Raw genomic sequence first — 25,272 nt, 5'->3', positions numbered from 1 at the left:
CGTCGAAAACATTTGATATGCAAATGAATCCACTTCATGGTGGTAAAGTAACCCTGCTTTTAACCCAGTTCGCTCCAAAACTATTGGTAGGGCAAATATTTCTTTATACCACACACCAGACGTTTGGGTACGAGATGAACCCATGGACGAGGCGAGAGTCGAGGATGTCAGATCTGATTTCCGGGTGTTTATATGTAGACGTGGTACACAAAATAAATGTCTTGTATCAGACTATAAGATTTTTGTCGGAGCGAAAGTATTGGAACAGATCAGTCACTAAATTGTTGGTTTCTTCTTTTGTGATGCTTTTTACAGTTTCAGGAGGTTTCAGGAGGCTTCTCCTTCCTGTCTCCTGAAATTCTGCTCACTTAGGTTAAGGTCTGCTGATTGACTTGGTCAGTCTTCCACTTTTCTTTTTTTTTTTTTCCTTTTCAGTGTTTTGGATGATCGTCTTGCTCCATGATGATTTTCCTCCCAGTTAGATCGGACGTATTTCTCTGTAAATTGAACTTCAGTCTTCTGAAGTCATTCTGCTGCTACCATCATGAATTAGATCATCATTACAGATTAGTGAGAATGTTCCAGAAGCAGCCATGCAAGCCCAAGCCATGACACTTACCACCACCATGTTTTACAGATGAGCTTTGGATCCTGAGCAGGTCATTTATTTCTATATTAATTTTGGTAGAGGTTCCTCCTATGTCCAGAGCTTCTGGGACTCGTCTTTGTACTCCTTCTTGTGGTATGGCCTCGATATTTTTGCTCCCTAAGTCTTTTTTCAGTGATGGATTTTGGTACCTTCATGAGGGGGCTGTTGATGATGTCACTGTTGTTTTTGGGTTTTTCTACACAGCTCTCGCAATGTTTTCCTCATCTTGTCTGTTCGGTTCTTTTTCGGGACTTTCCGGTTTGTTTTTTTAGCTATACTTAGTTCTTGTGTCTTGCCTCTGACTCTGCTCTCTTATCCTTAGTTTCTCTAAGGACAAAATGTGCATACGTCTTCACAGGTGAAATTAATTCTTAAACCAAGACTAGACGTTCAGAGCTATTTTATTGTTCACGCAAAAAAATCAACAGGACACACGTGAGCAACTAGAAACAACTGTCAAGCGCGTGTGCCAATATTTTCGCTGGCCTAAAAACGTATACTAAATGTGCTTCTATGTCATTTAATGCATCAGTAAATAAATACCCAGGAATAAAAGACAGAATTCTAATCTGCATTCTCGTAAAAACCCAGATGTCTTCTACAGCACATGCCAATGAACTGGCCTCATCGTTCCAATACTTTCGGAGGGAAATGTAATTTTATGGTGTTAACTGAGCTATAATAAAAATATATTATAAAAAATATTTTGTATTCGCCACTAGAGGACAGTGTTGTCATGATAATGTGTCATGGTTCAATCTGCATTAGGCGTGCTTCTCTTTCTCCCTCGTGTCTGAACCTACTGAATCTCTCTCTCTCTCTCTCTCTCTCTCTCTCTCTCTCTCTCTCTCTCTCTCTCTCTCTGTAGGTTTGGTGTCGAGTGCAGGACTGTGGAGAGTGTCGGGGACATCGTGGTCCCGGCGTTCGGGGAGTCGTCACGTCACTGTGTGCTGCAGGCCGATCTGCTGCTGTTCAGCTGTGCAGGAGCTCATCCTTCACTCCAGCGCATCTGCCCCTGCAGGGACTACATGAAGGGCCAGGTGGCACTGTGCAAGGACTGCTTATAACACACACACACACACATGCACGCACACACACATTCCAGTGTTTCCCCTTTAGCCCTGGGTCGGGGGGGTCCCCATCATTTAGGTGTCAGACAAGGTTTTCATATAGAACTGGTTCAATTTCTACTGCCTCTGTACATTAACTAGCTACCAACATTTTTAACAGATAATTGCTGTCCATCTTTAGCAAGCCAAACTACAAAATATTTATTTACCACGCAGATTGCGGAAAAAGTGGAAATATCCTTTAGGAAAACATCAGCAAGAGAAAAAGGTCTTCATTGGGGCTCGCTTAGTAAAGCTTGTTATGAGCATCTGCTGTCGTCGCTCTTAGGCTCGTTTTTGTTTTGGTTTCGCTGAGAGATTGTGAGAGAAATAACAGCAGACCTGGAGAAGATTCAGTGTGTAATTACAGTAATTACAAATAGCCTCGAATTACTGAATCACAATCATTACCAATTACTAATAACTACTGATTCCCAATTATTTCAAATGCCTGCTAATGATCAACTCCTAATAATCACAAATTGGTAATTATTGACAATTCCCATTAATAATTACCAATAATTACTAATTCCCAGTAAAAACTACCTGTGTTAATTACCAATCTCCACTAATAGCCAATAATTGTAGATTTCCAATAATGATAGTTTCCCACCAATTTTCCCTGGAGGTCCAGTGGCAGGATCCTGCGCTCTCTTCGCCACAGCCCGGGTTCGATTTCACAACCCAGCCACCGAGGGCTTAACTCTCAGTGCCGGTCCCAAGCATAAATACATTTTCATCACACAGAGGGCTGCATGAGGATGTGGTGAAACCTTCCGAAGTGAAACCTGTGCCAAATTAAATGAATTAATTTCAAATAGAATGCTGTGGCAACATCGGACAGGAAGCAGCGAAGGACTACTATGACGACATCAACTGCCCATCAATTTCCAATAACGATCGATTCCCGATCGATCTCAAATACTCGTTAATCTGAAACGTGCAGTGAGAATTCAAGAACTGCCTCCAACTCCAACCAGTTCAGCGCTCCAGCTAATTCCTGAGTAAACTTCTAACTGCTTCTAGTTTAAATCTGTCCTGAACCTTGACGTTTACGTTTGTTAAAGCTTTCTGCTGGAACTTCTTTAGGTCTGATCTGTTGTGTTGGCTTAGCTTTGGTTACAAAAAAAACCAATATGAGGGGAAACACTGCACACATGCACACATTGCTTGTGATTAAAGGAAATGAAAGAATTAAAGGGACAAATACAAAAGAAAGGCCAGACTGAACAAGTGATGAACTGTTCTCCAGGACGGCCTGATATACTTGAAGGAGGCACGCAGGTTCACTGGAACTCGTCACTGCCCCACGTGTGTGTATGTGTGTGTGTCACAGGAGACACTCCAGTGCTGCGCTCTTTAGATTTTATTCTATTTTATTGAATCTTCTCCGTCCTTCTTGTATCTTCTGGAAATCACGGGACCAACGAGCCCAGGAAGGTACTTGATTAATGCACCAGGAAGAAGAAAAAAAAAAAAGGTTGGCGTCCCTGCGTGTGGAGGATTTTCTATTCAGACTGCACTGCATTTTAATGTATATAGAAATTTTAAACTAGAAATCGATGTGTTGCAGCGCACCCACAATGACACACACACGCACATAGAAACACATACTTTCTTTTTCTGTTTTGTGACCTGCTTTCAGCAAACAACACGAAGACGTTCTGATCCTCTGTGACGTGATTTAACTCTGCAAGCAGCTTCACTCTCCTCAACCCACCTTGGTTAGCCCTCCAAAATTTTTAAGACCGTATTGAAATCACTCGGGAACAAACCCGGACGTGACGTTCGTATTAACGCGGCTCATCTCCAAACTCGTGTACATACCATATTCTCAAAAAAAATTCTCCGCAGTTCAAATTTACAAAATCTTGTGACTTTTTTTTTTTTTTTGTCTCTTCTTCTCCTGGGGTTTATGGGTTGAAGTTCCTTTCACGTTTTTGTTCTCCTAAAACAAATCTCAATCGAGCATCAGATATTTTCCTTCTTTTCCCTGATTAAAAGTGCACCACACCACGCTTACATACTGAAAATCATGTGACACTGTACTATTGTTTATAAGGATTTTTTTTTTATTTATTTTGTATACAAATGCTGATTTTTTTTTTTTTCTTAATTTATATAGAGTAGGTTTATATGTTTTTGTGTTTTGTTTGTTTCTTTGCTTAACAGAAGGAAATATTATTTATGCTAAATTAAAAGTGTGTTAAAAGAGTGCGCGTGCTTGTCCAAGACAGACCGAACAGACATATGACGTCAAGGACAAAATGAAGACAGCACAATCGGTGAGATTGTCTTCTTTATCCTTTATTTTAATTTTACTACTGTTATTATAATTATTCATATTAATTATTATGACTCACAATACACTGGAATGATCTGAAATCATTATTTATGTTTTTTTCGCATCCCTTAAATGATGCTGAGGAAAAGCATCCCTTTATTTTAAGACTACTGATGATAAGAATGATTTATATTGATTTATTTTTTTTTTTTTAAAAGTACACTTTCCAAATATGGTATCATTTCCCCGCCCCTCAGTGTCTCTGTTGTGGACAAGCAGTGCACCTTGAGTACAGATTGTGTTTTGTTTTTTGTTTTTTTTTAAGTTCTTATGTGTCACATTTGCACATTTGTATATATTTATGGACGGGTTTCTTCGCTTGTTTTCTAACTTATTCCACGCTTTTGTTTTTTTTTTTCCTCCCCTCACTGAGATCTCAGTTTGTATATAATCGTGAAGACCGTTTTTATTTTCTGTTCTTCCGTGCCTTTTCCGAGTGTAGACGTGTAGATGCGTAGAATGACAAAAATAACACAAACAGAACCGTTTTCATACAAAAAAAAACTGGATTTTTTGCCAAAAAAAAGTGGAGATGCTTAGAAATGTAAAGTTCGTCTTTGTTTACAGTCGATGAAGCGTTTAAAAGTTGCACATTTGATGAACAGGCTAGTTATTCATTGCAACTTAATTCATTAAAGAGATTAGAGACTTTAGTCGCAGTAATTACGCAAAGTATTGATGCAAATGCAAGATTCTGTTTACTGCTTTCTTTCTTTTTTTTTTTAATATATTTTCTTGTTTTGTTTTGTTTGTTCTCCCTCCACATTTGTGGGTCAACCTTTACATCAGTTCATCTGCTTTGTGTGTTTCATGACAGTGATAGAAGATTAGGGGACATAAGTTTTTAAAAAAGAAAAAGTCTTTTTTTTTTTTGATCAATACGCTGGATATATCTTTATTTTTCAATAAACTCTTTCTGTGACAACAGAAATTTCAATATAATATCTATGTGCACTCTAAAGCAGCATATATTTATTTATTTATATGTGTGTGTGTGTGTGTGTGTGTGTGCGTGTAGGTGTATATATCTTGGGGCTCTTTGCCAGTTTCTGTCACGCACAAGTGATTATTGAAGCCATGCTATAGAAAGCCTTTAGCTTAGTTTGTGTATTAAACCACGCAGTGCACAAACAAAAGTGTCGTTTGCGTCGACCGCATGTTTGAACGCGTCCCTGTTTCTGGCAAAGAACTCCACAGCACAGGAAAATCCCTAGGAAAATATACATCTTCAGAAACGAGTCAGAAACCTATTGAACTTGATGTACACAGTATCTATTTGCAAAGAAAACAAAAAAAAAACAATTTTACACCAAAGAGCAACGCTGCGCTTTACCGTATTACCAGAAAACGCAGGTAAAGACTCACTCTATTGCACGTAAAAGTCAGCTAGCTACTAACACTAGTGCACCCATGGCCACTACATTATTGATCTATTTGCTACATGTGACGCTCAGATACCTGACAACGGTCTCAAATATACATCTGAAAAGGCGAAAAAAATTAGCACGTAACACTTCAAAACTTCACATCCTCTGGAGTCGAGGGTAAGGCCTTACATGTGTGATAATACACTCACTCTGTGTGCTAACAAACAACACGAGAGAATACGCTGAGGTGGGTTTGTTTTTGTTGTTGTTTTGTTTAGTTTGACTTGAGTTCTAACTGTGTGGTCAGTTTAAAAAGAAATTAGTTTGTAGCCCAAGTGTCTAGAATTAGCATTCAGGAAGAGATTTATTTATTTTTATTTTTTTTTTACTGTGAAAATAAATAAACAAAATGATGAAATGTAAGCCACATGAGCCTAATGCTAGCCTCTAGATAGACAAGCATCAGCACAAGTTGCCTTCCTGAAGCGGTTTGTTTTATTGATTTATTTAAAATATTGTTATTCTTAAATCTTTTTAAGGAACAGAAAATGTAAGATGTTACATCTTTGAGCCTGCTGCTAGGTCCTAGCTAGAGTTAGCATTCATGAAGAGATTTTAGGTGTTAAATTAAATAAATAAAAGTACAAAATGTAGCCTTCAGGAGCCTAGTGCTAGCTAACTAGACTAGCTACTTTAGCTTTAAGTGCTAAAGTAAATAAATAAATCAATGTACGCTAAACAAGACTAATGCAAGCCTCTAGCTAGACTAGCCAGAATTAGCATTAGCGAAAGAATTGTAGGTGGTAAGTAAATAAATAAACATGTAAGCTACATCAATCTAGTGCCAGTATCTAACTAGACTAGCTACAGTAGAAGTATCATTTACTACATGAGCCTAATGCTATGTCCTAGCAAGACTAGCTGAATGGACTGTGATATGAGCATCAGAAAAGTTACATAATCTGAATGCTAATCTTTAACTAGCTAGAATTATCATTTGTGAGGTGATTTGATTAATAACCAACTTTAATATAAAACTCTAATAATTGACTCCTAAACAAATATTAAAGGACAATGTGTATGTTCTATAAGCCACATAAGTCTAATGCTAGTTCCTAGCTAGAATTAGAATTCTATAGGTGAATTAATGACAGAAATAACCAAGTTAGAAATAAATTTAAAAAAATGTAAACAATGGTTAGCTTAACAGACTTTAGTCTTTAACTAGATTAGCTTGGATTAGTGTTCATGAGGGGTTTTGATTATTTTTCAAGTGAAGTAACTTTAAGTTTCAAATAATAGTTTCATGAAATGACTGTTACAAAAGCAAGAATAAGACTAGAGTTTGTGAGGTAATCTGACCATGGAATGAGAAGTTATACAAGACTAATACTAGCCACTAGCTAGAACAAAGGTCAATGATACTATTAATAAATTGACTGGCAAAAAAAAAAGGGGTTAGCCTCTTTGCTTCTTATTGGAAAGGTCATACTCTAAAGAACTTCCTAACCTGGTCACCTGGATACTGTAGATTTAGATACTGAAGAACTGCTGCTGTAATCATTAAGACTGTTCGGTGCTCATCCCAGGACTTTTATTCACAATATACTCATTCTGAACACTTTTTTTAACTTAAGTTTTCTACAGCTGTGTATCAGAATGATTTCTAATCCCACAATTCAGTGCTGTCCCAAAGCTGAAGTCTGAAAATTGAGCTGCAATGAAAAAGTATGCGGTTATGAGTTATATATAGGTAAAAACTATCAATATAGAGAAGTTTATTTATAACATTGTGATATGACCAGCGGTTTATTGACTAGTAACATGTTTTCTCCAAATACCTGGCTAATTTCTTCAAAGTTGACATCACACAGTAAGATACTTTTTTCCAGTAAAATGTCTTTTAGACTTTTTAGACTTTAGAACCCTGAAACCAGAGCTGTGCTAATCACCGTACGATCACATTCGTACAATTTGTGCGTAAACGGAAAATACTTCATCAGAAGACGATACCTTGCTTTGAATTAATCGAACGTAACACATGACTGCACCATTTGAATGTGTACACCAGCCACGTCACCTAACCTAACACCGGCAAATTCTAGCTAATTCCAATCATTTACATTAATTACGTAGCATATTCATCAAACTCGAATGTTTACTACTACTAATAAATCTACGATAAACAATGTATAAGTATACATAATTATTATAAATTAAACTTTTGACTTTCAGAACAACGTAACTCTGAGTGTTTATGTACACTATTAAGAATTATGAGTGTGCTAATCTTTCTGTGCTGTTCTAACTCTTGGATGTTCCGGTTTGGACAGCTGCGTTGGAGTGTGCTTCTTGTGCCTGTTGTTTCAATCACATTTTTCTACTCTACTTATGATGCTCTGTCATATCTGTCCATTATTACTGTATGAGCTGCAGGATGTGATTGTACTGCACCTAGCGGGTTTGTAGAGAGGTAGACGTCCACCTGGCGAAGAAATCCACATCCTGTAATCACATTTAAGGAAGAAAAATGTCCAGATGAGGCGAAATTCTAGTTACAGTAACAGCGTGGCAGCTGCTTCTTCATTTGTCGCTCTAGGTGCACAGAATGATCCTGCTGAAGATGAATGAATGCTAAGTATAGTTTTGTGTCTGAGGTACCGCTTGAGGTACCTCTTTCTCTCTCTCTCTCTCTCTCCTTTTTTTTTATTTTTCGCCAGACACTCCAGTCTCTGGCACGCCCAGCCACATGTAATGAGTGTATAAGAGCAGGTGTGTTTTCATTGCAAGACGCTTTCTCATCTTGACAAATGATAAATACACATAAAGACATACTCAGTATCTCAGTATTTTTAAGATGGTTAATGTCCTTTTTAAACATCATCAAGATCAGCTGTAGTAGATTTGCCAGACTCATGAAGAACGCTCCCTTGACCCAGTTTAATATCTTCAAGACTTTTGTTCCTGTTCCTGTTCTTGTTCTACTTCATCTTCGTCTTATTCAGAGCATCTTCACAGAACAGGGGTGACACTGGAGACAATGAAAGATTGCTGTGATGCATTGTGTATTGTGTGTGTGTTATATGTATTGGAGTGTTTGTGCGTGGGTGAGTGCTTCCCTTCTTGTCGAGAATCTCGTGTGTGTGTGTGTGTGTGTGTGTGTGGGTGGGTGGGTGGGTGTATGCAAATAGAGTCCACTGTCTCCACTGTGTGCTGTTGATCCTACTCGAAGCGCTCATAGTGTCTGGTTTGTCTCACTCGAGGGACAATGTCAATCAGCAGCCTGAGGAAAGAGGCAGACACATGACTGACAGCAATATGCCCTACAGACATGCTACAACCTGTGTATACTGACTTGACAATTGTATATTTATGGCTGCCAAGTAAAGGCAATAAAAATTTTTTATTTATGTTACTACTCAGTCATTTTTTCCACTTGATTTATTAACCATGTTAACATTAAATGGCCAGAATGTCTATAAAATGTTCCACCTATCTTTTCCCATCATATATACATATATGGGCTTCCTAAATTGGTGCTCTCTGGTTGGCTCTTTCCATAAGTGTGATTCTTGAATAATAAGGTGAACAATGGGAACTTCCACACATGGTTTGAGTCTAACTGCCTGTGATTGACTTTGACTTTCACCAGGACCCAGAAAAAAAGTCTAAGGACCAGGTGGTTATTTACTTGCAGAATAAAACCAGGTAACATCTTTAGTGAATGCTTTATCCTAATCGTGGCCACTTTAGCTTGCATTACTACTTCGTTAGTATTTAGGGAAATAGACCTAAGGACTCTCGCTCTCACTCATTTTCTACCGCTTATCCGAACTACCTCGGGTCACGGGGAGCCTGTGCCTATCTCAGGCGTCATTGGGCATCGAGGCAGGATACACCCTGGATGGAGTGCCAACCCATCTCAGGGCACACACACACACTCATTCACTCACACACTACGGACAATTTTCCAGAGATGAAAATCAACCTACCATGCATGTCTTTGGACCGGGGGAGGAAACCGGAGTACCCGGAGGAAACCCCCGAGGCACGGGGAGAACATGCAAACTCCACACACACAAGGCGGAGGCGGGAATCGAACCCCCAACCCTGTAGGTGTGAGGCGAACGTGCTAACTACTAAGCCACCGTGCCCCCCGACCTAAGGACTAATTTGGAAAAAACATTCTGCAGGAGTAGATGTAACTGATCAAAATCCCATCAGTTGGAGCTGTGATTGGTCAGAATTTCTTCAGGAATGGATGGGATTGGTCACGGGTACTTCTGGGGCAGCTGGGATCAGGTAGAACTGCTTCGGAAGCAAGAAGGATTGGTGAGAATTACTTTGCGACAAAATGGGATTTGTCAGAATTCCTTAGGGAATTGATGGGATTGGTCACAGGTAAGTCTGGAGCTGGTGGTATTGGGTAGGACTACGGCAGGGAAAATAGAAGGATTGGTGTGAATTCCTTTGTGAGTGGGTGGGATTGGTCACAGTTCCTTTATGAGTGGGACAAGGATGGGTCACAGGTACTACTGAAGCAGGTGGGATTGGTCAGAATTCCTTTGCAAGTGGGTGAGATTATAATAAAATGTCTGGTACAGGATGAAGTTGGTTAGAATTCTTTTGTGAATGAGTGGAAACAGATTATTTATAATTTCTTCAGAAGTAAGCAGAATTAGTTCAAATATCATTGGAGGCAGTTTGGATTGGTCAGGTTTCCTTTAAGGAGTGGGTAGGATTGGTTTGTCGGACTTCCTTTAGTCAGAGATCTAATGGCATTGCTTGGGATTGGTCAGACTTTCTTGGATGGTTCTTAAGTGTGGTCAGAAATCTGCTGAAAACAGGTGGGACTTGTCAGAATTCCTTTGGAAACAGGCCCCAGACCTGTTTACCCAACTATAAACACTTTCATTCATTCATTCATTCATTTTCTACCGCTTATCCGAACTATCCTCGGGTCACAGGGAGCCTGTCATCTCAGGCGTCATTGGGCATCAAGGCAGAATACACCCTGGACGGAGTGCCAACCCATCGCAGGGCACACACACACTCTCATTCACTCACACAATCACACACTATGGACAATTTTTCCAGAGATGCCAATCAACCTACCATGCATGTCTTTGGACCGGGGGAGGAAACCAGTGGAGGCGGGAATCGAACCCCCGACCCTGGAGGTGTGAGGCAAACGTGCTAGCCACTGTGCCCCCTTATAAACACTTTTACTTTGTAAAAAAAATAATTATAATAGTAATTACAATGTTAAATCAGTAATTTCTCCCATTATTTTTATAATAATTCTTCTAGGTAGGCTTTCAACTAGATATTGGAGCATGGCTGTAGGGATTTGTAATAATTTATCTACAAGTGCATTCCTGAGTCACTGATGGTGGGTTAGGAGGCCTGGAACAATAGAATCAGAGTTCCAGTTCATCCCAAAGGTGTTGGGGGAAAGATATATGTAATAATTCTAATGACGACTAACAAATGCTAATAACGGCATGTGTTCTAGTAAGACAATAAGCTCATACTCAAAACTCTAAATCTTGGTGCATCTTTCCAGTGCATGTTTTACATTTGGGACTGAGAGTAATCTAAAATATCTCACTTGATGCCATAAGCGAGGATGATGAGTCCAATCAGCACACCAATAGTGCCGTCCAAATACCAAACCTTCGGGTTGTGCTTAAACACTTCAGCGCTGATGAGGATGGAGAAACCCATGACTCCGCCCACCAGCGAGTTAAAGCCTGCAGGTAAACAAACAAGCAGATCAGTAATATGTCTGATATGTCTGATGTCTGATTTACTTGGATGTCATAAGATGTTTAGCATCACAGTAGCAGCATAACAAGCGTTCGTGATTAAGTTTAGGAATATGTTCGTATTTTAGAAGTCTTTAGCTATTTATAAGCTATTTAGTTTTATGAAGAGACTCTATAAATGGGTGCATTAATATAAACATGTCATTTGCCTTGCAGACAGAACTACTATCAAACCTGCTGTTATAGTAAATGAATAAACACCAATCTGAATTCAACCCTGCTGTGGTCTAATGTATTTTATTATTTATAGCCTTCTCATATCTTTTCTTCTCATCTAATTCTCAGGAAGGACTCGTCACAGGCGCAGTAAAAGGTGTGTAATGATGGACTGTGTTAGGAGGAAATTTTTCAGCATAGGCGTTAAATTTCACACTCTGCTGCTGAATTTAGGTGCATGTTAGTCAGCTTTAGCAGGTCTGCATGTCTGGTGTTTGCTCTACACTCAGTGCAGAGGGGCTGTGAAATCAGTGTTGCTTGAAGTTTAAAAGAAGATAACATTCTGCCATGTTGCGTTGAGTGGGTTAACACAGTATGTTCAAACTCGGAAAAGTCTCCTGCATATGTTTATACTGCATGTGTAGAATTTTTCAATACTGTCTTGATCAACTTTCCCTAATGATTCAGCAGAGCTTATAAAGCTATGAAACAAGCACAATGTGGTTGAATCTTTTTACAATTTGGTCATTTTTATATTGGAATGAGTCATGATGGTTTGTATTGTATATCGGATTGCTTGTGTTGTCGGGTTTTGTTCAAAGTTTGTCAGAGGTTGTCTTTATCATTACAACTATTTTGTATTGGACTAGTGACACAGCTAGATGATAAAGTAGTATAGCTAGGACTTATACCTTATAATTTATACAGATCTTTGTCCAACCAAATGGTGCTGTTTCTTATATTGAAACCTCTTTGGATGTGGTTCATTGTACATTTAATAATTGATTAATTAACGTTATTTGTACGTGATCGGGCATGAGAGTTTGATTTACATTCATTTAAAGGTTTGATCACAAATACATGAATTACTGTAGTTTATTCATATATATTCCCGTCCAAATTTAGTAAAAAAAAAAAAAAAATGTTAGTTGACAAAAAAATGCTAACTAAATCCAAACATTTCACCAAATTAACGTATTATTTTAAACAACATTGACTGAATGCGTGATCAAGAAGGTGTTTACAAACGCATCCTGACTATCACGCGTTCACCTGCATTCATCATGTGCACCTGCGCATTCATGCAATTATTCAATCAGCCAATTAGGTGCCCATGGAGCAATGCATAAAATCATGCAGATACAAGTCAAGAGCGCTAATTAAAGGGCTGCAGAGGCAGAAGACCACACAGGGCTCCACTGCTGTCAGCCAAGAACAAGAGTCTGGGGCTTTAGTGAGCAAAGGATCACCAAACTGTGCAGAAGATTAGAAAATCATTGCCCAGTCTGATGAATATCAATGAACAGGTGGCAGGTCAGAATTTGGCATGTCGGACCTGTCTTGTGCCAATCGTTCAAGATGGCATTGGTGTAATACTGTGGGTATGTTCTCTGGGAGGGTTGTTTGAATCCCACAGCCTATTTGAGTATTCCATCTGAGTACCTTCCTGTTTTTATGGCTAAGTTTCACTCATAAAATATTGCCAGGTTTTTTTTTGTTTGTTTTTTTTTAGAAATCCGTACTGCAGGTTTATCTCTGAATCTGTTACACAGGTTTTGCTCGAGAGAGAAACGGGTGTGGCTAGAGAAGTGACGCAGATGCGAATGACGCAGTAATTAAAACATACCATCAGTGATGAGTGCCCTGCTGGTTAGCACTTTACCAAGCATGCACTTCAGCACAGCCAGAATTGTGCACACCAGGCCACTGAGCACCGACACGCTGTAGAGGAAGTCGTCCTGTGAGAGAGGGAAGAGAGGAAGAGAGAGGTGCAAGGCACAGATGGATGTTGATGGAGAGGGGGAGAGTGAAAATGAGAGAGAGGAAGAGAGAGGTGAAAGATGAGCGATGGGAAGAGAGATGAGCAAAGCTGCATTCTTAATCTTAGCCAAATCATTAATACTGCATGCCAGCCTTGTAGGCAAGAAATACTGCAGCGCTGCAAGGTTAAAGTTATTGAACACAGCACTTTCTCTCTCTCTCTCTCTCTCTCTCTCTCTCTCTCTCTCTCTCTATCTCTCTCTATACACACACACGAATAAACATGCAATATATGTCAATAAACACAGTGTGATGAATCTGCAGTATCCAAAAACTCTTTAATGCTGCCAAGGAAAAGTAATCTAAAAATAAACCCCCAGAGGCGTGGCGAATTAGGACGCAACCGATAACCAAACACAACAGGAGATCCACACACTCATTTATTTCTCTTAAAACACTGACAAGACGACTTGATGTCTACAGAGCTCTGATCTCCACTTTCAAATAATGTCTTCTGCATCTGCCCAGAGGCTAAAGCTTTCAGTTGAAAATCATGATGTTCAACAAATCAGCAGAGAGAGAAGCAATCCGGAAGGTTTGGCTGCATCAATCCTTAGTGTCTCAGACGTACAGCACCGGAACCACACATGAAGCAGGAGTCACATATGAAAAGAAACGGACTGCATCCAATCACACACTGAGGAACCGTATCTACAGACAAGTAACATCCTTCATCTTCAGCAAGCATGCTAATAACTCTGATAACTCTTGATGAACAACTGGAGGCTGCTCACTGATTCTGAGGATGTTCCCACATGGACTTAGTGGATTGTCCACATTGCTGTGCATGGTGGATTGTGTGGTACGAACACGAGTTATAGAAGGGAATTGATTTATAATCACACCGTTCAATGTGGATCAGAATGGGTTCCCTTCTGAGTCTCAAGCTGCTTTGTGACTATTTAATGTTAAAACATGCTACCGCTTATCCGAACTACTTTGGTCACGGGGAGCCTGTGCCTATCTCAGGCGTCATCGGGCATCAAGGCAGGATACACCCTGGAGCGCCAACCCATCGCAGGGCACACACACACTCTCATTCACTCACGCAATATGGACAATTTTCCAGAGATGCCAATCAACCTACCATGCATGTCTTTGGACCGGGGGAGGAAACCGGAGTACCCGGAGGAAACCCCCGAGGCACGGGGAGAACATGCAAACTCCACACACACAAGGCGGAGGCGGGAATCATGCTAACCACTAAGCCACCATGCCCCTGGAGTGGAATTCAAATCAGTTTTATTTGTTTTGGTTGGTTGGCTGAATGTAGACACTAATGAGTGATACCAAGGCAATGGTGGTGAGAAAAAAAAACTTGCTTAGGTACCAAATCTACATTATCTGTGTGAAGTTATCCATTGAAGAAAAGGTGAGCCTTGGGCACAAAGGTTTTTTTTTTTGCAAGCAAATGTCCATATTTGAAAACCTGCATGTGTACAGGGAGAATATGCGAGTGACCTCAAAGCATAGAAACTCCTCACATGCTCCGCAAAACCGCCAGCCCCGGAGGTGTGAAGCAAACATGCTAACCAATAATCCACTGTGACCAACACATACTAATCCAAGATCAGGAAGCCATGATGCCTGTCTGGGGCTCTTTTTTTTTGACACCCATAATTTTATTTGTTTTGGATATACTGAACAAGCGGTTTATGTTTAGACAGGTGGGGCTCATAGAGAGAGACTTTTCATTATTTTGTACAAACACATATTGAAACACACTCCCATTACCTCGCTTAGCATCACTGTAAGGGGAATTCTATATCGCACATATGTTTGGGAGGGTTTATCTTTCTTATGAGGTTTGTTTGTAAGATGAAAATTAAACCACACACACAAACACACACTCTCATAACCTCAGTCTCTGACTTATCTATCAGGGTTTCAGTACCACACCTGATTCTGTACTGTTTTATGTACTCGGATTCACACGACCGGTCTAAAGCCGAATATTTGTTCATTCTAAAGTGAAATTCATGAACGCATGCAGATGAACTTCCAGTTTCTGAGGAAACATGATCACACACACACACACGCACACACACACACACACACACAAACACCACTAGCTTTAAATTAAACTTTATAATAAGCAAAAAGTAAACACATATCTAGTTTAAACAAACTGTTCATTGTTCAGTATAATTAACTAACAAGATGGATGTGTGTGTGTGTGTGTGTGTGTGTGTGTCCATTCAAAACATTATATAACATGCCTTAGAGGATATATTATTTCATTCTGAAGATGGCAAAACTTAAACTTGAAAGTGCGTTTGTGTACGTTTGTGTGTGTGTGTGTGTGTGAGAGAGAGAGAGAGAGAGAGAGAGAGAGAGAGAGAGAGAGAGAGAGAGAGAGTGTGCGAATAAGAAAGGGAGCAAATGGGATGTGTCTAGTAAAAAAATGTGTGGATGAATGGAGTGTGTTGGTGAAAGACAAGGAAAAAAGGTGAAGAACAGCTTGGAAGTGTATAGAGCTAAAGATTTCAACAAAGAGGATGAAAGTGTGTGTGTGTGTGTGTGTGTGTGTGTGTGTGTGTGTGTGTGTGTGTGTGTGTGTGTGTGTAAAAAACATCAGCAGCAGATGAAGGCAGAAAAAAATATCAGATCTATTTTTAACAGGTGCTTGAATGTGCCAAATGCAACTTCACAGGCCAAAGCAGGAACTCAGGTCCTCTAGAGAGCAGTCAGAGTCCTGATTAAAACATCACCACACACACACACACACACACACACACACACACACTTTTGTCTCCGGTTTCTTTCACATTTTTCTTTAGATGCTTCTGTCCTATTAACTCAGTTACATTTCAGCATGGGGTAAGTAAAGCACAGCGTCTTTGTGGGTTTGTGTGTGTGCACACGTGTGCGAGCTGAAGGTGGGGAATAACCGAGCTCTCTTCCCTCCTTATGTTGCCAAGCAGCCCGAATTGCCTGGCAACAGAGGAGTGAGCTGATTCGCAGCATGTACACACCCTTCCCTGGCCTCACACTTCGCCCTGTGACGCTATCTCATCTCACTTCACACCTCAGCTGTGTTCTGTCACTTCGTCCTCTCCTGACGTCTTGGCAAATCATTTTTTATGAAACTGAACGTTTGAATGATTTTTTTTTTTTAGAAGACTTTAATTAAAAGACAACGATGCTGATTATTATAAATGTCCTACAGATTTGGATTGAATCATGTGATGCTACTGTAGTTATCTGATGTTAGTTAACCAGCCGATATTAATGAGTTCACACACTCTCTTTTTTTCTGCTTTGATAACGAGAACACGACGTTTAAAGGTGAACGAGTTAAAAAGTGTAACCTATTTTCTGTATTGTTCTTTTTCAAGTGTCTTGTTTCTTTAGAGTAGAGCTGGAAATCAGGCCAAAAAAAGTCTTGGGATTGGGAGGATTTTACTTTTAATATAAGCGGTTTGACAAATAAAAGCCACACTCATTAACATGGGTCTGCTCATTAGGTTCTGCACAGCAAGTACTGCATTCATTCATCTTCACTAACTGCTTTTTCCTTGGCTGAAGTCACTGTGGTTTAAATTGCTAACTTCTTTATATTTTGGGAACGAATTAAGGTTGTTAAAAATGATCACAGGTTTGTGACGATGCATAGGGATTGGTAGGATTGTTGTGGGAGTTGGGCCACATGAAATTATTTTCAGTCATAAACAGTTAATCAATGGAAAGTGATTTTTTTCAACAATCAGTCATGTTTATTAGACAGACTCATACATTTTATTTAATTGGACCTTGGTCTAATCCCTGTGGTCTATGTCTGAATACACTAAATGAATAAGCGGTAATGAAGCCAGACATTCATTCATTTATTCATGTTCAGTTCAGACTTCTCCACCTCACATCATGGATTACAAATCCTCCTCTGGGATATCCAGAGATTGCCAAACCAACAGAGAATCTCAGGTCCTCGGTCTGTTCCTGAGATCTTCATCCCCTGGGATGATGCCTCTAGCAGGAGTCTACTATATAGATCTAGTGGAAGTCAATATTCTCTGATAACTGAAAAAAATTCAATAACTGGTTGGGCCATGACTGGATCTATGTCTTTAGTATCCACATACGGAATTAATTTATCAGCAAGGCAGTGGACATAAAATACATTCATTCATTCATTCATTCATTTTCTACTGTGACGCCTGTGCCTATCTCAGGCGTCATCGGGCATCAAGGCAGGATACACCCTGGACGGAGTGCCAACCCATCGCAGGGCACACACACACACACATTCTCATTCACTCAGGCAATCACACACTACGGACAATTTTCCAGAGATGCCAATCAACCTACCATGCATGTCTTTGGACCGGGGGAGGAAACCGGAGTACCCGGAGGAAACCCCCGAGGCACGGGGAGAACATGCAAAATCCACACACATAAGGTCGGAGGCGGGAATCGAACCCCCAACCCTGGAGGTGTGAGGCGAACGTGCTAACCACTAAGCCACCGTGCCCCCGACATAAAATACAGATATTCCAAAAAGAAGCAAAGTAGTCAAGGCATGTTTTAGGGAAACAGGGAAACATGGTTCAGAACTCAAAAGAATGGTAAGACCTTGTGAGATGTCATAATAATTTCCTATGTCACTTTCAACCAAGGGGAAGTTCGTGGTGCTGCTCTTAAAAAAAATGCTGTCTGACTTTCTGAATATCACCTGCAAGTGCCATGTTCCTGTAAGACACCTGATAGTATTCAGACATTGTGTGGGATCCAAATCCATGCAGGTAAATTTACAGCAGGATCGCTCATCCTTTTCTTGATCTTCTTTCCTTGATTAGTGGTTTAGAAACCTTGGAAAACCATCTCGGTCTAATACAGTTCTGAACAAGTAAGGGCTCCTAGAGGGAAACCCTGGCCTTAAGTTGTACAGCAACTGGAACAGTTCAGAGTTACCAAATCTCAGCACGGCTCAAGTGGCACAGTTGTTGGATTACTGGTGTGGGTTTCAGACTAGTGGTGTGAGTGGAGTGGCTTGTGACCTGTTCCAGAGGAGGACGTTAATTCAATTAGGACTTACTGATTAGTCTACATGCATTAAGACAGAATTGTCAACACTTACATGCCCAAACAAGCCAACTCATGCTTCTTCAGGGAATTAAATAATTTTTAGGAGGCAAATGTATTTAAGAATTCTAACAACGACAACCATAGTGTTGCATTATTGGTTTATTCCAACCTCCCAAAAGACAATTTCTCCAAGGGTGAATTATGGAATGACGTCCCAATCTCTTAGGCATATCTGCCTCATGTCCAGTGTTCCTGGTATACAGTCTAGATCTACTTCAACCCTGACCATAATGAAAGTGTTAATGATGAATAAATAATTGATGAATAATTAAATGAATGAATGTACTGTAGGGTAGTGTGTTAGGTAAGGTTAATTCCCAAGCTATCTTTGTTAAACAGGTGGTACTAGGTTTGCTGAATTTGCCAGGATATTGACTGCAAATAAAAAATGCCATTAGAAGGTTAAAACTGGATAAAACTGACGTTTCTCATTTGGTGCTAAGAACAAAATGTAACCTGATCTACTAAAATACTGCACTGTGTATGATTCTGTATGCTCTAAGCTGTAGAGATGGAATAGCACTGTGACACCCCTGTCATGCTCGCATATTTATGAGGATGACTGGCCATTTCATGGTCCCTGAGGTCCATACAGATCAGTTTTCAACCGAGTTTAAGATCTAGTGCATGAGGTACCGCTCAGAAAACCATTAGAAATTAAGTCTAGGAAGAGGAAAGCACATGAGTGTTTCCAGAATATTTGGCACTGACTGAGAGACAGTTCATGAGGAGGATGGTGTGGGAATAAAGGCAAAGTGCGACATCTTTGCAAAGTAACAGTGTGTACAGTACAACAACACCGGCATGACCGCGGGTCTGCCTTGACCACATGCCTGGAGTTTCTAAGGTCTAGTTTTATGAGAAACAAGATTACAGTTCTCATATTGTTGCTCCTGTTGTATCTCAATCAAGTGACATTGTTCGATTTCTGCATCAGTACAAAGAACACAATTAATAGCCTGTTAACTGTTAACAGATTCAGCTGTGGCCACATACCAGAGGTGGGAGTAAGTCACACATGTGCAAGTCACAAGTAAGTCTCAAGTCATGAATGTCAAGTCAAAGTCAAGTCGAGTCTTTTTTTAATATTTGTCAAGCAAGTCTCAAGTCTCAAATTTGCGACTTAAGTCTGACACGAGTTAAGTCATATGACTCGAGTCCCCCATCTCAGCCAGATACAGTAAGGCTTATTCTTTTTCAAGAACTTTGGTGTACAAGTATGTTCCTTGAATTGGTCCTGAATGACCTAGACAAGATGGTAGACACCTGATTGCTGATGGCACTCTTGGAAGATCATTTGTCTGGGGATTACACCTTGCAGGAGAAAAAAAAAAAAAACGAACATCTAAGCTGTTTAAAGAGGTTTCAACAATACAGTACAAGGCCCTAAAAATATTCACATGGCATATCTTCGCCCCAAGGCAATGGTTTAGCAGTGTAAAAAGAGTCTTGCCAGCAAAGACCAAAGCATAGAGGATTCACAAGGGAAAGTGCAGAACAGAGGAGGAGGCAGCAGTGTAAACTCCTCATCAATCATATACTGCGTAAAGGGACTTCAATCAATCTTTTTCTTGCTCATGCACAGACTGGACTCCTTTTTCATAAATCCTGCTGCCACTCTGTAGATATTATACAAAACCCCAAAGCCTAAAGCTACGGTTTACAGTCTACACTCTATAGCTACAGTCTGCACTCTACAGTACACTCATCATTTCTACTGCTTATCCGAACTACCTCGGGTCACGGGAAGCCTGTGCCTATCTCAGGCGTCATCGGGCATCAAGGCATGATACACCCTGGACGGAGTGCCAACCCATCGCAGGGCACACACACTCTCATTCACTCACACAATCCCGGAGTACCCGGAGGAAACCCCTGAGGCACGGGGAGAACATGCAAACTCCACACACACAAGGCGGAGGTGGGAATCGAACCCCCAACCCTGGAGGTGTGAGGCAAACGTACTAACCACTAAGCCACCGTGCCCCCTCTACAGTACACACTCCACCATATACAGCTACAGTGTAGTCTACAGCTACAGACTATAGCTAAAGTTTACAGCTACACCTACACTCTAAATTTACAGTCCACAGCTACAATCTACATCTACACTCTGACAGACCTGAATCTGTTGTTTAAAAACAGCAGAAGCATACCCTGAAATCACCAATCAGTCTGATGGTTTAGCATGTAAAATACAGAACACTACCATGAATGATTTCTTACCACTTCAGGGAGCACTCTGGTAGCCAGATCATGGATAGCCTTAACCAGGATGGTTAGTGCAGACAGGATAAACACCACCCCCAAAACCACACAAGCCCTGTAAGGAAAAAATACACATTACATTAGCGACAAAAGAACAAATTATCAGACTAAATGTAAACTCCGTGTACCGTCTTCAGCCTCAGACCCATTAAAAATAGCATCATGGCCACACCAGAACTTTTCTAACCAACTTGAACTTGGATCAATATATTTATTCTATTCTTAACTATATGTTTTCTGCAGTATGAACTTCTGTACTATTTTGGTTGCTTATCATTCTTTACTGCAGTGAGGAGAAAAAGTTGATGGGGTGTTCTGTTATAGGAGCCACTGACAGGGTGGTGTGATCAGTGAGGTGTTTTGTTGCCAGGGGCGATTTTTATTTAGCAAAGAACAGCATGTCAGGAGTCAAGCAAACAAAATTAGTCAGGCTCTCTGTCAATCACAAGGACAGACGAAGGCAGATAATACATCTCTAAATGTGTTACACTGCCCTATGATGCAGCAGGAGCAGCAGTTTAAAAAGGTGTGTTCATTTAGCTATGTAGTATCGCACTATTCTATGTATATAGTATGTATATAGGCTTGTATATAGCCTTGTAGCCTTGAATACTCAATGATAAGCTAGTTCCTGTATCACTTACTTTAGAGATCCACATTTTTTTAGCAGCAACAGTCACCACGTAGACATAAAAAACGTATGTAAATGTAGCTTGTCATGTTACCGAGAATCCTTCGTCCTTAAGACATTCCTGAACCTCCATCATCTGCTCTATTAGCCTCATGCTAATGCTGCCCTTTGGGCTTGATGGTAAGATTCAAGCTTATTCTGTGGCAAAGAGAATATAAATATATATTTACCACATGTTTGTACGTGACCTTTATAGAATGATCTATGACTAGCTCAGTTGTCAAGGCAGTATGGCAAGATGGACTGCATGCTCTAGTTAATGGTTGTAATGTCGATCAATCTCTGGTGACAGTCCAAACCTTGTGAAATCATTCATTCATTCACTCATTTTCTACCGCTTATCCGAACTACCTCGAGTCACGGGGAGCCTGTGCCTATCACAGGCGTCATCGGGTATCAAGGCAGGATACACCCTGGACGGAGTGCCAACGAATCGCAGGGCACACACACACACACACACTCTCATTCACTCATACAATCACACACTACGGACAATTTTCCAGAGATGCCAATCAACCTACCATGCATGTCTTTGGACGGGGGGGGAACCGGAGCACCCGGAGGAAACCCCCGAGGCACGGGGAGAACATGCAAACTCCACACACACCAGGCGGAGGCGGGAATCGAACCCCCAACGTGCTAACCACTAAGCCACCGTGCCCCCCACCTTGTGAAATTTCCATCACAATTCAAAATCTCACTGGATTAAAAAACTTCAGGTAATCTTATGCATATTTTGTAATATTTGCTAAACCAGGGCCAGGAAGCACAGAAATGAACGCTCCACACTTGTACACACTTTAAACTTTGTCTTCTGGCTTTGCTAAACAGCAGTATGCGAGTGCGATATTGTTTTTATACAACAATAGTGAATAAGTATCTTTTCAGACACAATAATGACCAAATGTTTTTTTTTTGCTAAACAGATCCCGAAGAAGCCTGGCTAAGTAGCTAACATTGATTTCTACATTCCTGCTAAAGGTTCTTCTGGTAAAATTACCTCCCATACTTTCTTTTGCTTTTATCTGACAAGCTTTCATATTTCAAGCCAAAAGTTCTATTCCTAAAAAAATATTGATCACCCTGTTTTCTGATGATGTCACTAACTCTACTTTAGTAACTGTTTCCAACTAAGAAGTGGAATTTTATCTTGAATTTTATCTTACCTTTGCAACATGCAGTAGGGGCTACATGATTTAAGAATACTCTTCAGTTTGTCCTCACAAATCTTTCTCTATGTTCTCTGTCGTGGTGCTACGGCAATACGCATGCTGGGGCCGGCTGGAACACTTTATTTCAAAAGATCAGGGTTGTGCTCAGAATTCAGACAGCTTGATTAGGGCATAAATTGAGATGTTTCCGGATCCCGAGTTTCTCTTTTAAAGGTCAGATTACAGCTTTTAACATTTGAAGTCAGATTTTAAAAGATGAGCCTGGAGATAATTCCTTCTTCCATTTTATACAACTTATTAGGGGCATATTAACCATATACCTGTTTGATTGAGTATCATATTAACCTTCTTTAGAATTCTGTGTAAATGCTCTGGAGTACACTTCAACGCCGTGGCAGTGCCGCAATTCAAATCCTGAATGTCATGATTTGTTAACACTGGAAATTCCGTTAACAAATTCATTCATTCATCTTCTACCGCTTATCCGAACTACCTCGGGTCAAGGGGAGCCTGTGCCTATCTCAGGCGTCATCGGGCATCAAGGCAGGATACACCCTGGACGGAGTGCCAACCCATCGCAGGGCACACACACACTCATTCGCACACGCAATCACACACTAGGGACAATTTTCCAGAGATGAAATGGAAAATGTTAGAATTTGTCTGAAAACAAGTTAGAACATTTACTTTTACCTGAAGATCAGAGCTGAGGACGTTATCAACATCTAGAATCAAATTGTAATTTCACTTGTGCTTGTTTATATGGATTTATGTATAGTCTTGGATTAAGGAAACAATTGTTGTTTCTTCGTATCTTCAGGAAATTTCTCTTTCTTAGACATGCGACAGACTGCAATATTATCAAGAGCTTCCATGATGTATGGGATAACTAGAATCAAGTCAGACTAGCTAAGTAGGCTAGCGTGAACCCAAACATACTGTACAGCTACTCCCAGTGCCAAAGTGACTGGAGATCATTTTCAACAACTGATAATGACTTTAGGACATAAAAGACTGCAACCGTTGGCGACTAGATATGGGCGTATCCACATCAGCCATGCGACAATGTTGATTAAAGTTGAATGCAAATATGAAATAGATTTAGTACAATGACTACCAATGGGAATGAAGACATCAGAGGGCATGGAATCCATTTGGTAAGCATCCGAATTGGAATAGTGGTACATGGTAGATGTTTGAGGTGTGTGTGAGGTTAATCACCTATTGAATCATAATATCGTATCATTTTAATCTATTTTATCATGTGCTCTGACTCACACAGTAACAGATCGGATAACAGCTGGTCCCATCTTCTGCCAACTGTAGATCTAAACTCAATAACATGACCGGGGGACATAAGATTAGATTTTGCACTTTAGTAATATTTTGAGCAAATATTACGAAATGAATGCCTAAAAAAATTACTTAACTAATTTAACTAATTAATAGCAATAATAACAACAATAAACAAGTTTAAAAAAATAAATTACATAATTAATGAAATATTGTATTTTATGGACAAATTTCAAGTAATTGCAATTTGTTGTTATTATTATTATTATTATTATTAATATCAATGTTATTGTTGTCATCACTTTAATTAATTAATTAATTAAACCTGTGGTCAATTCATATCAAGACGTTCTGTCATTTTCTGGACAATATTGAAACAACAGGGTCGTAACTCGTAGGACATGGACATGTGTTTCCATTTGAAATTTGTGTAAACACCATTTTGCATTTTCTTTGGAATTATGCCACAATTCATGCACCACAAATCCCAGGTAGAATTTGAAATCCATTACCGAAATTCTTCAGGAAACTTCCATAATTGACGATAAAGTTTGTGTGGAAGGAATGTTTACAGAATTGTGCCTTGACATGTTGTGCATTAAGTTTTTTGTGTTTGTGTGTTGGTTAATTTAATAACAGCAATAACAAATGAAAATGGAGCAGCTGCTGCAAAGTAAACAGCACAAAGGGATTCCAATAAAGGATTTCATGAGATGAAAAATGGAGGTTTCTTTTGATTGCACATATCACAGTGAGACTCGATCGCATTAACCTTCAGAGTATAATAACTCAGAGTATAATACAGCGCTCTGGGAAAACACCAGCACAAGTGGTTTACATGCTACCAGTTAAAAAAAGGCAGGTCTTATCCTCTTTCTCCAGCTGATGTCAGAGCTGTTTGCTTGAGCTCATCCTCTCTGCTCCACACTGCTGGGGAATAATTAGCTTTACTCTCTAAACCTTTCCAGTCGATGTTCTTTCACTAATGATATTCACACACACCCACACATGCTCCTGCTGCCAGTGAACTTCTCCGGAGAATTTTTGGGATTTAATTGCGCTGGATTTAATTCAATCAGGCCAGAAGAGACTAAAATGCTGTGTGTGTGTCAGATGGTGTAGTTATGCATGGTTAGGTAGGGAGTGTGTTTACATTGTTTGTTAGCTCAGAGTGACTGTTAGTCTTAATAACCCTCCTCTCTGTTTCTCTCTCTCTCTCTCTCTCTCTCTCTCTCTCTCTCTCTCTCTCTCTCTCTCTCACTCTCTCTCACCCTCCCCACTGAGCTGGAAGTAATATTGTTGCTTTTTTGTGGGTTTTCTCCAGATTCTGGTCAGTTATGTGATGTCCCTAGAGTAAAAAGCAATAAAAACATCCTACCAGCTGTATAATGAGATTTTTTTTCTGAACAGTAATAACAGATATTATTAGTAGCTAAAAGTGAAATGAGCAAAGTGAACTATTATTAACTAAATCTGTATTATCTATCTA

The 25,272-nt window shown here is 40.0% G+C and overlaps 2 protein-coding genes across 3 annotated transcripts in view; one reads left to right on the top strand and one right to left on the bottom strand.

Moving 5' to 3' along the window:
* The window catches only part of mgat5 (alpha-1,6-mannosylglycoprotein 6-beta-N-acetylglucosaminyltransferase), a 72,477-nt gene extending 67,433 nt beyond the window's left edge, over positions 1–5,044 (top strand). For both annotated transcript variants that reach the window (XM_060858986.1, XM_060858987.1), the window contains one exon: positions 1,518–5,044. In XM_060858986.1, the coding sequence (XP_060714969.1) occupies positions 1,518–1,716 (199 nt within the window). In that variant the 3' untranslated portion in view covers positions 1,717–5,044. The remainder of the gene's footprint in view (positions 1–1,517) is intronic.
* A 1,231-nt stretch (positions 5,045–6,275) lies between these two features.
* The window catches only part of tmem163b (transmembrane protein 163b), a 46,098-nt gene continuing 27,101 nt past the window's right edge, over positions 6,276–25,272 (bottom strand). Inside the window, exons 5-8 of the mRNA XM_060858988.1 lie at positions 20,586–20,682; positions 13,081–13,192; positions 11,081–11,222; positions 6,276–8,752 (exon numbers count right to left, since the gene is read on the bottom strand). Coding sequence (XP_060714971.1) covers positions 8,692–8,752; positions 11,081–11,222; positions 13,081–13,192; positions 20,586–20,682 — 412 coding nt within the window. The 3' untranslated portion in view covers positions 6,276–8,691. The remainder of the gene's footprint in view (positions 8,753–11,080; positions 11,223–13,080; positions 13,193–20,585; positions 20,683–25,272) is intronic.

Source organism: Tachysurus vachellii, chromosome 23, assembly GCF_030014155.1.
Source record: "Tachysurus vachellii isolate PV-2020 chromosome 23, HZAU_Pvac_v1, whole genome shotgun sequence".
Lineage (NCBI taxonomy): Eukaryota > Metazoa > Chordata > Actinopteri > Siluriformes > Bagridae > Tachysurus > Tachysurus vachellii.
The sequence above is the reverse complement of the archived record's forward strand: the minus strand, read 5'-3'. Positions and strand labels throughout refer to the sequence as shown.